The 12,489-nt window shown below is 46.1% G+C and overlaps 1 protein-coding gene across 1 annotated transcript in view; it reads right to left on the bottom strand.

The window, feature by feature from the left end:
• The window catches only part of CACNA1B (calcium voltage-gated channel subunit alpha1 B), a 458,332-nt gene that overhangs the window by 176,355 nt on the left and 269,488 nt on the right, over window positions 1–12,489 (bottom strand). Inside the window, exons 13-14 of the mRNA XM_089772976.1 lie at window positions 7,986–8,098; window positions 2,335–2,447 (exon numbers count right to left, since the gene is read on the bottom strand). Coding sequence (XP_089629102.1) covers window positions 2,335–2,447; window positions 7,986–8,098 — 226 coding nt within the window. The remainder of the gene's footprint in view (window positions 1–2,334; window positions 2,448–7,985; window positions 8,099–12,489) is intronic.

Here is a 12,489-nt window from a genome sequence, read left to right as displayed (position 1 = left end):
TGCAAGGTTCCCACAACTATGTTTAGTGTTCTCGAGCAGCCCTGCCCCCACTAGCCTGTCAGCTTAAAGGAAGGTTCACTCCCAGCTGCAGTGTAGACATACCATGGGGCCTGCTAATCCACATTAAAAGCTGAGTCACTGGGTCTTTGCAGCTACTTTAAACCAAACGTTGCTCATGTGCACGAGTTGACCTAAGAACATACTAATTATTGCAGCGCAGACCTGGCTAAAGGACACCCACATTGCGCAGCTGATGACGAGAGACGTAGCTAAGCACGTCCAATGGCCATTTCATACTCTTGGTGGCCAATCGGAGCCCTGACACCCTATTAAGTTTCGAAAAAGGGGCTCCCCGTCTAAATCCTTTCTGTGTTGCTCCTTGCACAGAGAGGCTGCACCAGCTCCCCCTCCCCCCTTGTGGCTGGAAGCGGTATTGCAGCAGCTCAGCCTTCGGGTTGCCCAGTGCCCTCGCGGCCCCATTTTGGCTATAAATCTGACTGGCCCTGCAGCCAAGCCACTTAACAGAGTCCAACCTCTTCGGCGGCCTCCAAGTCCTTCACTTAAAGTCCAACAGAACCAAATATGCAACTCAGCTAGGCTCAGCTGTGAGCTTTCCTCTTTGCAGTCTAGCTGCAAACTGTCTCAACACCAACCGGAGTTTCTGGGTTTGAACCTCACCCCCACCTTGAGGCTGGAACACAACCCCTCCCCCTAGGGTTCTAGGCAGGCTGCAGTCCCTGATTGGCATCTGTCTCCAACCAGACTCCTTGCACAGCACAGGACGGCGTGTCAGCGAAGCATCCCCAATCCCTGCAGAGATGTAGTGGGGGTGATGCTAACTGACCAAGGCTGAGTGACCCCAACACTCACCTGGTGTCACACAGTTACACGCCTCTTGCTAATACAAAGAGTTAATTAAAAAGAGGGAAGAAGAGGGGAAAACTTGGGGGGGGGGGAGGAACAAAACTGGCACGGCTGCCCAAAACATGGTCAGCCAATTAGAGAGAGAGCGTGCAGAACTGACATTCATCTGCAAATTTGACACTGTTTCCCTGGGCTTATAAACTGGATGTCACATTATAACCTGTATTTAACACTTCATTTTTACATCAAAGGCTAAGTATGGGACACTTGCAGCTCACTTAATTAGCCTCATTAGCCCCAGTCCTACAATTTACAGGTACTACTGGGTTTTTGATATCCCTCTCCACCTCTTCTGAATAAGTGGGCTTTGCCCACGAAAGCTCCTGATACGACAGACATTTTTGTTAGTCTCTAAGGTGCCACAGGACCACTTGTCATTTCAAAACAGTTTCAGTTAGCTCAACATTACAACTTTCACACCTGCAGCAGTGGCACTAAGTGGAATATAAATTGCACAATAGCTGTTTGTTAATTCCCCTGACACCTCAGAAGAACGAGCAAAAAGCATCGCCTACCAAACGCTACAGGCTCATCAAAGTGCCAGATTCAGCCAGGGAAACAGAAGACCTCAGTACACTCTGAGATAAGGTATCCTACAGGCAGCAGTAGCACAAGTGTCCTCATGCTGTTGTGCTGGCGTATCTCAGTCTTGTCTTTTGTCGGGAGAAGTGACGTACAGTCTTCCTGGCTCGTTCAACTGTAGTCCCGAGGGCCCGGTTTGCGGACGTGAGTGCTGGTAGCACACACCTCAGTTAATCGCAGGCCTTGCGTGGTAGCGTGAGGGGGACGGACAGAAGCAGAAGTTACCGCCAGGGCCCAACAGCTACATGGCTAGGGTTGCCAGGTGTCCAGTATTGACCCGCACAGTTCGGTATTTTCACCTTCTCTCCAGTAAAAAAAACTTCAGAAAATACCGGACACCTAAAATATCCAGTACTTTCTGATTTTTTCCCGTCCAGGAGGCAAAAATCTCGGGTGCTTACCGGGTTCCGCAGGGGAGCTATCTGGCCTGGAGGAGGGAGACAAGTTGGTGGACGGCTGCCGGCAGCCTGTTAGGGCCAAAAAGTCTCAAAAGCATTTCTTAAAGGGGCCATGCTGTTGTTTTTGGTTTGAGTTCTTTTTTTTTTTTTTTGGCTTAATAACTCTTGGGATCCTTTTTTTTTCGTCAACAACTTTGGTCTCCTCCTTTTTTTCTCCACAGAATTTTTTCCCCAGTGGTTTTTCTTTGGCGGTGGCAGGGGGGGAGGGGAGGTGTCGGTATTTTTGGTTAAACCATCTGGTAACCTTATACGTGGCTGTATCCCAGGAGTGTGCGAGGCAGGCCAGCATTGACACTAATTGTAGGAGAGTGATGACAGCTTTCATTTTGAGCTCAACAGCCAAGGGGAGCGAAAATGAACTTGGACTTACTTGGTTACTTTGAAAATCCTCAGCAGCCGAAGAGCCCTCAGTACACTGATGCCAAACGAGGTACCAGGCTTCACCGCTGCCCAAATCACTTCAAAAATGCTCCCCACGATCACCTGCAAGAACAGCCTCTTTTAAAAGGGAAAATGATTCCACAACCGGCTGTGGGTCCTCCCACAGGGGCTCGGGACCAAAGGCGAGACTGATCCTGCGCTGGAACGGGGGCTGCCAGTGTAATTTGCACAATCAAGAAAACAGCAAGAAAGCCTGAGCTCTCAGACAGAATGGCTCTCATATCGTGCCTGTGTGATCCAGCCTGAGGAAGGAAAACAACTCAGATACCAGTCTGCTGCTTGCTCTGGTGGCGGAAGCACTCTCTGCACCAGGCCTGTATGTTGCCTGGTGCATTGTGGGATCACAGCCAATGCCCCAGCCACTGCCCACCAGTGCCCACCTGCACAAGAGGGGGCATTAGCAGCCAGAAAAAAGCTGGCCCTGCCCGCACGTCATGCATATGAGTAGCCTGCACAAGGATATGAGATGTCTCCTTACGCCCCCTTACTCCTAGGAGTTGGCCACAGCTGGGCTCAGGAGCGGGCACTGTATAGGAGCTAATAATAATTATGTAAAATCTACTGCAAGCATCTCTCTGTTCAGAACCTTTCGAATGATGGTTAATTAAGCTCCTTGCAGTTAAATAAAAATCCATAGAATTCAATCGAGTTCACATTCTACTGTTCAACAGCCCCTGGGTTGGAGATATTTAAAGAATTGTCTCTGGACAGATTTTTGTTAAAATTTTGGCAGCTACGCAATAGTACAAACCCTGAGATACAAAGGGACTGTATGAAATGTAAAGAGGGAGAAATTATAGTAGTGAAAATTGCATTATAGTAAAGGGGGATTATAGAAAAGCTGAGTTACTGCTTAAGTAATAAGGTAAGACGAGCATCTCTGAGCCATTATATCTCATTTCAGGCAAAATCAAAGGTTGAGAAACTTTAGCCATGGAGTAGCACAGCAATTGCCTTGAAATGCACCAGGGGCTGATTTCTACCGTGGAATGCAATTTTCACAGAAAATCAAGGTGAACAGATAGACCTGTGCTAGCACTTGAGTGATGACATGAGATTGTTGACACCCTGAAAATGGCATTTGTGTACAGAAGTCCAGCTCCTTTTCAGCAGAACACAGCTCTCCTCTCCTTCACTGTGTATCCTTTTTAGGAACCCATCATGCATCAGTAAAACCTTCCCCCATGCTCTCTGAGTTTTAAATTGATCATTAATTTTCTTGCCATATTAAAATGACCTCTTGGGAGTGACTTCACACAAGGCTCCACTGGACTATTCCTCCCAGGGCCAATGTGTCTCTGTTTTGTTGTTTCTTTCTTCTTAGCATCTCAATGGTTTGTCAAGCTAAACTGACTACAGAACTGTGTGCTGTTCCCAAAGGGGATAAAAAAAATCTAAATTAAATTAAGGAGTGGGAAGGTGGGTGTGTGGAAGAAAGCTAGCCAGTGGTGGCTTCCCAATGGAGTCTCTAAATAAGGAAGAATTAGAAAAGTGATCAAAACCTTCTCCCTCCCTCCTGGGAATCCCAATCCGTGAAACGTATTACTGTACCACTGCTTCCTTCAGCATGGCACGACAGAAAGCTGATGGGCCCAGTGGATTTGTTCTGTGGTTAACATAAAATTCTTAGATCATTTATCCCACAAGACAAGGTATATTTTTTCCTTTGGGGGAGCATTCTGATTAACAAAGACTTTTAGGAAATAAATGAAGAGAAATTAGCAGACCATGAGGGTGACACTTGCCATATTGTGTAGCCCATGAAGTATCAATGTGGTGGATAGAAAACATCAATCCAGCATCTTTCACTAGAACTTGTCAAAAAATGAGGCAGCGATAAATTTACATAAATCAAAAGCCTAATTAGGGTGTTACCAAACTGGCTAATTTTCTAGAGACAGTTCAGAGAGGCTGGACTTTTCAAAGGAGTCTCAAATTGTTAGACGCTTACCTCCCATATTTTCAATAGGAGCTGGGTGCCAAATTCAGGACCGGGTTCAGGGTCAGGTGACTCAGGCGATGGCCTGGGGTGGTGGGCTTGGAGAGCATGGGACTTGGGGTGCTCTTTTTATTGAAAGGGAAAACAGAATGCTTGAAATGAAATGTTTCAGATGTTCTTTATGTGGGTTCATATTTCACTAACTTCCTACAATGTTCTGGACCGTTCTAGAATCTTGTGGAAGCTTCCAGACTTGCTTATATATGGCATGAAAAAATACAGATGTACAGATACGAGTGAGCTAGTTTTATCGTTTTGTATGCCAGGGATAAATCACACGTGCAAATCTTGTATCAAAATGGTGAAATGGACCACAAATGCAATAACATGAGGGATTCAAGATTAGAGCTTAACAAACAGAGAGGACACATTGAACATGCGCCTCACCTGGGGCACCAGCTCGTTTAGGGCCAGGCCTAGACAACTCCCTTAGAAGTCTCTGAAAATCCCAAACCAATTTTCAATCTAGCCTTAGCAGAACCTTTGTTTTTGCAGGCACAGCATTATGCCTACTACAGCCTGTTGCTTTTAGTTTAAGGGGGGGAGTGTTAACTAAAGTCCCTGATGATATTCCAAAATCAAGAGTGTAGCCATCTACGTGACTTAGCCATCTACGTGATGGGGGGAGGGGGGAGAGGGAAGCAGCTGCAGATACAGTGCCCTACTCACAATTACTTGTATGACAGTTTGCTGCAACAGAACTGGGGGTCAGTGTCTGCACAACACGCCTTAAATTGTTTATCATGAAAATCACCATTACCAGGTTTGGGCATATTTGGTATGTTCCATTAGAGGGCTGGTGATGGTTTCTTTTTGCACTGCCAGCGAAAGGTAAAGGAGAGCCAGTCTTGCAGTGGAAAGTACACCAGATGCTTCCCACGCCTACCAGGGTAGCCTAGCCCTTAAAGCAGCAGAGATTCTGGGGCCAGTCATTCCCAGCGGAAAGAGGTCAGGTGGTCTTAGGAAGGGCTGAGAAAGCTCATTTGGGATGGGGAGAGGGGGCTGCAGGAGGGAGGCTGGCTCCTGTGACTGGCCTTGGAGCAAAGAGGAGGCTGTTTTGGTCTGGGGAGTATCTTTATTTTGTGCTACTTTGCAAGGTTTTTTATTTCAATTAATAAACTGTGTCCTGAAAGAGGGCAGGGTCTTCAATCTTCCTGGGCTGGGTGCCCTGCTGGCAGCCCGTCACCCAGCACACTTTTCCTGGCCTTGCTGTGCTCTACACAGTTCCCCTCTAGAGATACGGGGTTAGTCCGGGCTCTAGGCCTGATTGGTCCTTGGCCTCCTCCTGAGACAGCCAACCAAGGGGCCAATTAGCATCAGCTGTCAGAGTGGAATTTGTGATGTGGGCACCTGCCAACAGTAAAACAAAGTGGCTGTGTCTAGACTGGCAAGTTTTTCCGCAAAAGCAGCTGCTTTTGCGGAAAAACTTGCCAGCTGCCTACACTGGCCCCTTGATTTTCCGCAAGAACACTGACGATCTCATGTAAGAAATCAGTGCTTCTTGAGGCAATACTATGCTGCTCCCGTTCGGGCAAAAGTCCTTTAGCGCAAAAGCTTTTGTGCAAAAGGGCCAGTGTAGACAGCTCAGATTTGTTTTGCGCAAAAAAGCCCCGATTGCGAAAATGGCGATCGGGGATTTTTTGCGCAAAAGTGCGTCTAGATTGGCACGGACGCTTTTCCGCAAAACGTGCTTCTGTGGAAAAGCGTCCGGGCCAATCTAGACACTCTTTTCCGCAAATGCTTTTAACGGAAAACTTTTCCGTTAAAAGCATTTGCGGAAAATCATGCCAGTCTAGACGTAGCCAGTGAGTCAGATATTCATTTCCCAGAGTCATGAAGTGCTGCGGAAACAGCACGTTCAGTCCCGGAAGGGGGAAGGGAAGCACTCGCAGTCAGTCAGTTCTGGGTCCAAGCTGACAGACTTAAGTTCCCTTCAGACTGGCTGGAAGACACATGAGATGCCTCAACTGTTCTCTCCCTCTCTAATCTTTATGGTGGTGGCTGCATCTTGAGCACCAGAGACAGGAAACACAGCAGCCCAGATGCTCTCTTAGGATCCAGGTACACACTTCCAGGGAAGACAATAAAAGTTGTGTCAGCCTATGTGAAGGCAGAACTTAGCCCCACATTGTGTTAGTCACCCCTAGCCACAGACATCTACAGAAGTGTCCTGTATTTCCAGAGCGGCTGAGCACCACCATGGATATCAATGGCATGGGCTCAGCACCTCCCCCCAAAACACGCCACTTTGATTGTATGTGCCTCGTTATGCACTACGGTGCCTCACTCTAGCTGCTCAGATTTGAAACTCACTGCCCATGCATCACGAGGGGCCATCGCCACAGGATGGTCGAGAATCCAAGCAAAGGTGTCACGGGGTGGGAAGCCCTGCTCCGCTTGAGCCCCGTCTGCATGGCCTCACCCCGTAATCAGGCCCCCTGCCTACAGCCTCTAGCAGCACGGCTCAGCGGCCTTGTCTACGAGAACCCCAGTCCCCAGGGCAGTAAGGCCTAGCAGCCAAGTCAGTATTACAATAGGCACACCCCCTATGGGGGCCAATGGGGGTGGGGGTAGAGAGACCCAGGCCCTCCCTTTCTACCAGGCCCCATCCCAGGGCCCTCTCCATTTTGGGCATATCCCACCACTGGGTCAGCAGGGAATCCGCCCGAAATACGCTGAGTCTGCTGGGAGCTCCTACCCTGTCCCTTCCCCACCTGCATTCTCCCGCTTAGTTTCTCTCCCTAGCGTCCGCTTGCCACAGTGGCTGCTTCGGTGTTTGGGCAGGATCTCCTTCCCCTCCCATGGTCAGCCCTGACTAAGCTGCTCCCCTGGCTTTTATACTAGGCCTACAGTTGGAGCATGCCCAGCAAGGCTGTGGGGGCAGGACCTGCTCCGTCAAGCAGGTCTGGTTTACCCCTCCCAGGCCAGTGTGGGGTTGGTACATCCTGTCACAGAAGGGAACCAGGATATAAGAAACCAAACACACATCTGCCTTGAAAACAGCATCTCCTGGTATTAGCGCACTTAGCGAGGCTGCTGATGAGAACTGCATCCCTGTGAGCTTCTAGCAGGAAACAATTCCCACAGACACCCAGTTCTGCTTGGCGACTGGGTTGCTTAGAAGGAGACAATTCCTAGAGGAAACAAAAAACAGGACTAGGTAGCACTTTAAAGACTAACAAGATGGTTTATTAGGTGATGAGCTTTCGTGGGCCAGACCCACTTCCTCAGATCAAATAGTGGAGGAAGCGGGTCTGGCCCACGAAAGCTCATCACCTAATAAACCATCTTGTTAGTCTTTAAAGTGCTACATAGTCCTGTTTTTTGTTTCAGCTACACCAGGCTAACACGGCTACATTTCTATCACAATTCCTAGAGAAAGTGTGTTCAGACTGGCATGTCTTCTCATGGTTTCTCACTGTGTGTTCACTAGATTTCTAAGGGAGGTGGAAGAGAAGTAATTAATGGCTGTAAAATATGCCTGTGGGATGTCATTTGCACTCCCTGATAAACAAATAACACCACTCAGTATAGGAGGGCCTTCCACGCTGCATTAGTTTATGTAGATGATGTCAACTTACCCCAAAGTCAAAGCAGTTGAATGAGGAGTGGAAGTAATTTCGGGGCCCTAGTCCGTACATCTTCAAGGACATCTCAGTAAGGAACAGACCCAGGAAAACAAACTCTGCAAAATCTAGAAGCCAGCAAAGAGACTGAATCAGTTAATGAGAACCTGCGAGGCTGAGATAATGCAATACCCTCCGCAGCATGGAGGGCCTCCTGCTGATTGAAAACCCTTCTGCAGGGGGAAGGTAACTGACCTAGTGCCCCTTCATGTAAGGGTCGTGATTTCTGCCTATATGGCTTGGAGGCACATCCTGCAAGAAGCGCAAAGGTAGTTTCAGTGTGGCTGGGGGAGGTTAGGAATGTGAGCTCTGAAAAATCCTGACAACCTCTGTGAAAAGCACTTTGAGAAAGAGGATTGTGGGGCTGTTTATAAAAGCCTCCCTTAGCTCCACCCGGAATATTTTGCACATGTACAACTACACAGATCTGTCAACTGCTCTTTCATATGGAAGTCCCAAGCCAGAAGGACCTCTAGTCTGGCCACCTGTTTAGCACCAGCCATGAAACGTCACAGAGACTGGAATGAGGGGAGCTGCAGCAAGCCCTGGTGTGAAATGGTTTTCATTTTAACGGGCTTATGCATTAGTTCAATGGTTCTCAGCATCCACATTATACAAACTGGTCCAGCACTCCTGTAAAGCTTCCCCACCATAATCCCTCGAGCAGATCTTTTAGAAAGACAGCCAATTTGAATTTAAAAATGGTCAGTGATGGAATCCACCGTGCCCCTTAGTAAATTCTTTGAATGATTGAATCTGTACAGTATGATGTGCAGTTACCCAGTTTCCATGTGTGAGCACAGAATATTGCAGGCACAAAACAAGGAGCCATGTCTACATTGCCACTGGAACTCTCTCACTCAGGGGCATGAAAAATTACCTCCGGCCTCCAGGCACAGCAAGTTACAGCTCTGTAAAGCACCCGTGTAAATGGGCTGCGAGCACTGGGAGGCCAGCTCTCACTGCTACTTGTTACTCCCCTCATTTAGGTGGTTTACAGGGACCGCTGGGAAAGCTTGCTCCCAGTGCTAGGGCGATGGTCAAACTTTCAATTGAAAGTGCTGCTGTGTTTTAAGTGTAGGCCTTACCTAAGTCTCTTAAGAGCAACAGTTACTTTAGATGCACTATAACTGAAAAAACGGCCACCTCATTTGAGATCTGATTGCAATCTTAAGCGTAATATGACTAACATTTTTACAAGCATCTAAGTTCTATTTTCGAAAGTGCCCACGTCACTTATGTGCCTAAGTTCTATTGACCTTCAAAGGCACTTAGTTATCAAAGTGATTTAGGTTGCAAACCTACTTAAGTAGAAGTCCAAGTCTCTTTGAAATTTAATGGAATTTACGTACCTAAGCAGCAAAGGCACTTTTGAAAATGGGATTTAGATATTTTTGCAAATTTTACCATGTGCAAAAATGACACTTTCTTATTCAACAGAACTTTACTTTATGTGTAATGATCTATTCCTTCATGGATATGTGTTCACTGCATGCTAGATCCAAAATGCTGACTTTACTACCGACTCATCACACTGTTTTTGTTAGCCTTGCAGAACCTACATAGCTTGGAGCCAGCAAACTGGATCCTGTTATGCCTCATGCATTACAAACCAAACAGCCGGGCAAGTTTTTGGTTGGAAAGTTTTTATCACCTCTGATAACATAAGGGACAGAAAAAATCCAGCTGGATTTTTCAAGTTCCGTATTGAATTTGCAAGAATCACAGTTACAGAAAAAAAGTACCTTTTGCTTTGTAAATTGAGCACGTTAGATCTGGACATCACTGAGGAAAAAGAACTATGGATTTTTTTTTAAGTAGCATCAAAAGCAAAACCCTACCAAAACAAAACAATCCACTACACACACAGTTCTCCTCCTGAGGAAAGGATAAAAGAAGAACAAATCACAGACCTAATGCATGGCTGGAAGGTGTTCAGATGCTACAGTGGTAAGTGAATTACAGTAACTGACTTAGAAGATAGAACTCACATGTCATATTTACAGAGTCATGATTCTGTCTGTGGCTGCTCTTTAAGCTTTGCGATTCCAACTCTCCTTAACCCCTTGGACAGAATTCCAGTTCCCTTTCAGGAGCTCAGCCAGACCAAAGGATGTGGCCCTCAGGACACAAGTGGAATGAGTTTAGCGAAATTCCTTCTATTTCTTCATAGACAGGGGTTCCCCCACATGCTATGAAAGAGGCATACATCCCCCGATGAGGGGACAAGACATAAAGCAGTGAGGGGAGCAGCAGGTCAGGTCACGTCTGAGGTAGGCTGGGGAATTTGCAGCTGCCACCAGTTCTACCTAACTCTAGACAAAGCTCTTGGTTTCTTGCTGCCAAGAGCACCAACTTTTTTGTGGCTAAAGTTTGAAAACAGCTGTGTTTCCTTAGTGGATCCAGAAAGTCATGCTGGAGAAAAGTCCTGGCTCACTGTGATAATCTTTTTATATAGGTGGTATAATAAATAATAATAATAATATCTAGCTATTATAGAGCAATTTTCCTCAGTAGCTCTCAAAGCACTTTATGAAGGAGGAGTGTATCACTATCTCCATTTTAGAAGTACAGAGTGGGGCAGTGACATGCCTCAAGTTGCCTCACAGGCCTATGACAGAGCCTGGAATAGCACGAAGGTCTAGTTGAATCTCAGTCCAGTGCCCTAATCACTAGACCATGCTACCCCAGGCTCATAACTATCTTGCACCCTAAATAGTCATATACAGCCAAATTCAACACAGATTAAATCGGTCAAGGTTTTTTTCAGGTACCTGGCAAGAATGGGAGTAACAGATGTAAAAATCAGCGAAACAGCCAAGAAGATTGAATGTCTACTCCAGATCTGAGAGTAGACAACTAATGTCTTTCAGAGCTAGTGATCCTTGCATCCAGAACCCGACTCAGCAGCACCTGGGTCCAGAGGTCAAAGCTGGCAGCAACAGCAGTGTCTCAGTGGTGACTAGCTGCATGAGCCCTGGAACCAGATGCAGGCAGTAAAGGAAGGGTGGAAACAAGGATGCAGAGCAAAACGAAAGCACTTAACTCCTTGAGTACAAGACAGTGACTCAGAATGAATCAGCTTCTCGGGCTGATGGATCCAAAACAGAATTTCTTTTGACATGGTCCTGCCCATATAATTGAAAATGCAGTTTCATTGTTTGGACCGCCTGGTATTCAGGCCCTACATTTAATTTAATCTCCTTTAAACAGAAACATTCTGTAATTCAATTTAAGGGGAAAATAGTTTGATACAAATAGTCTAATTTAATTTAAAATGTATGTGGCTGGCAAAGGCCACACTGGTATAATTTTGACCCAGATGTCTGAATTAGGTAGTTAGTGGCTCTTTTTGTCAATCACCAACAAATTAATTCCATTTCCGCACTGTCTGGAAGTCTGATGTCATTAGGTGCAGGAGTTGGGGATGCTACCACTGAGTTTATTTGTTTTTCCCCATGTGGAAACCTCTAACCGGAAAAAATTGCCCCAGGTCCAAACCTTCCCTCTCCTGTTGAAGAAAGAGGGCTTGAAATAATCAGCAGACATAAATAAACATGCATGTTTCAGAAACCCTTTTTTCTTTCAATTGCAAATGCTGCATATTTATATCCAGAGGGAGCTGGGCTTCTACTTCAAAGGCAAATAAGATATCATCAAGAAACTAATTGCATAATGCATTGGGTTAAGCACACTGTAGGCCACAAAGGAAAAACAGAGGAGATGAGTTCTTAGACCATGATGGCCCAAATACCTTGATAGAGTTTCCTATCTCCCAAAAAATAAATAATAAGAAGAACAAAAATATTTTTGTTATGCCTTTTCTTTAAACTTCAGTTTTAAAGCACATCAAAGGAAGCTGTGAGGTGCCTGGTTAAGAGCCCTGGAGAATGGCAACCTCCACTGGTGGGAGCCAAAGAACAAGACGGACAGCAGCAACATGGAACTTTCCTGCCCACTGCCCAGCCAAGCTTACTGAGAGAAGTCATAGAGTTTTTAAGGCCAGGATGAATCAACTCAGATAATCTTTACTGATCTCCTGCATAACACAGGCCAGAGGACCTCAAAGAACTTTTGCATCAAGCCTGTAATTTCTGGTTGAGCTTTAGCATCTTTTACAAAGACATCCAGTCTTGAATTAAAGTCTGCAAGTGATGGAAAATCCACCGCATGCCTAGTTAAGTCGTTCCATTAGTTAATTACCCTCACGGAAAACATGTGTCTTGTTTTTACTCTGACTTTGTCTCACATCTAGCTTTCATTATGCCTTTTGTGTGCTAGATTAAAGAGTTGTCAGTGATCAGAAAACTCTTCCTCTTGAAAACGCCAGTGCTAGTAGCAATTAAAGCAAACACTGACGGTGGGTGGTTGCATGAAGGAAATCTGTTCACTTGGAACTGCATCTTATTTCATCAAACAAAGTTATGAGCTTAGAAGACGAGAACCTGCATAGTAGACC

This window comes from Pelodiscus sinensis, chromosome 23 (assembly GCF_052426305.1).
Source record: "Pelodiscus sinensis isolate ZL-2025 chromosome 23, ASM5242630v1, whole genome shotgun sequence".
Lineage (NCBI taxonomy): Eukaryota > Metazoa > Chordata > Testudines > Trionychidae > Pelodiscus > Pelodiscus sinensis.
This window is presented reverse-complemented; position numbering and strand designations above follow the sequence as displayed.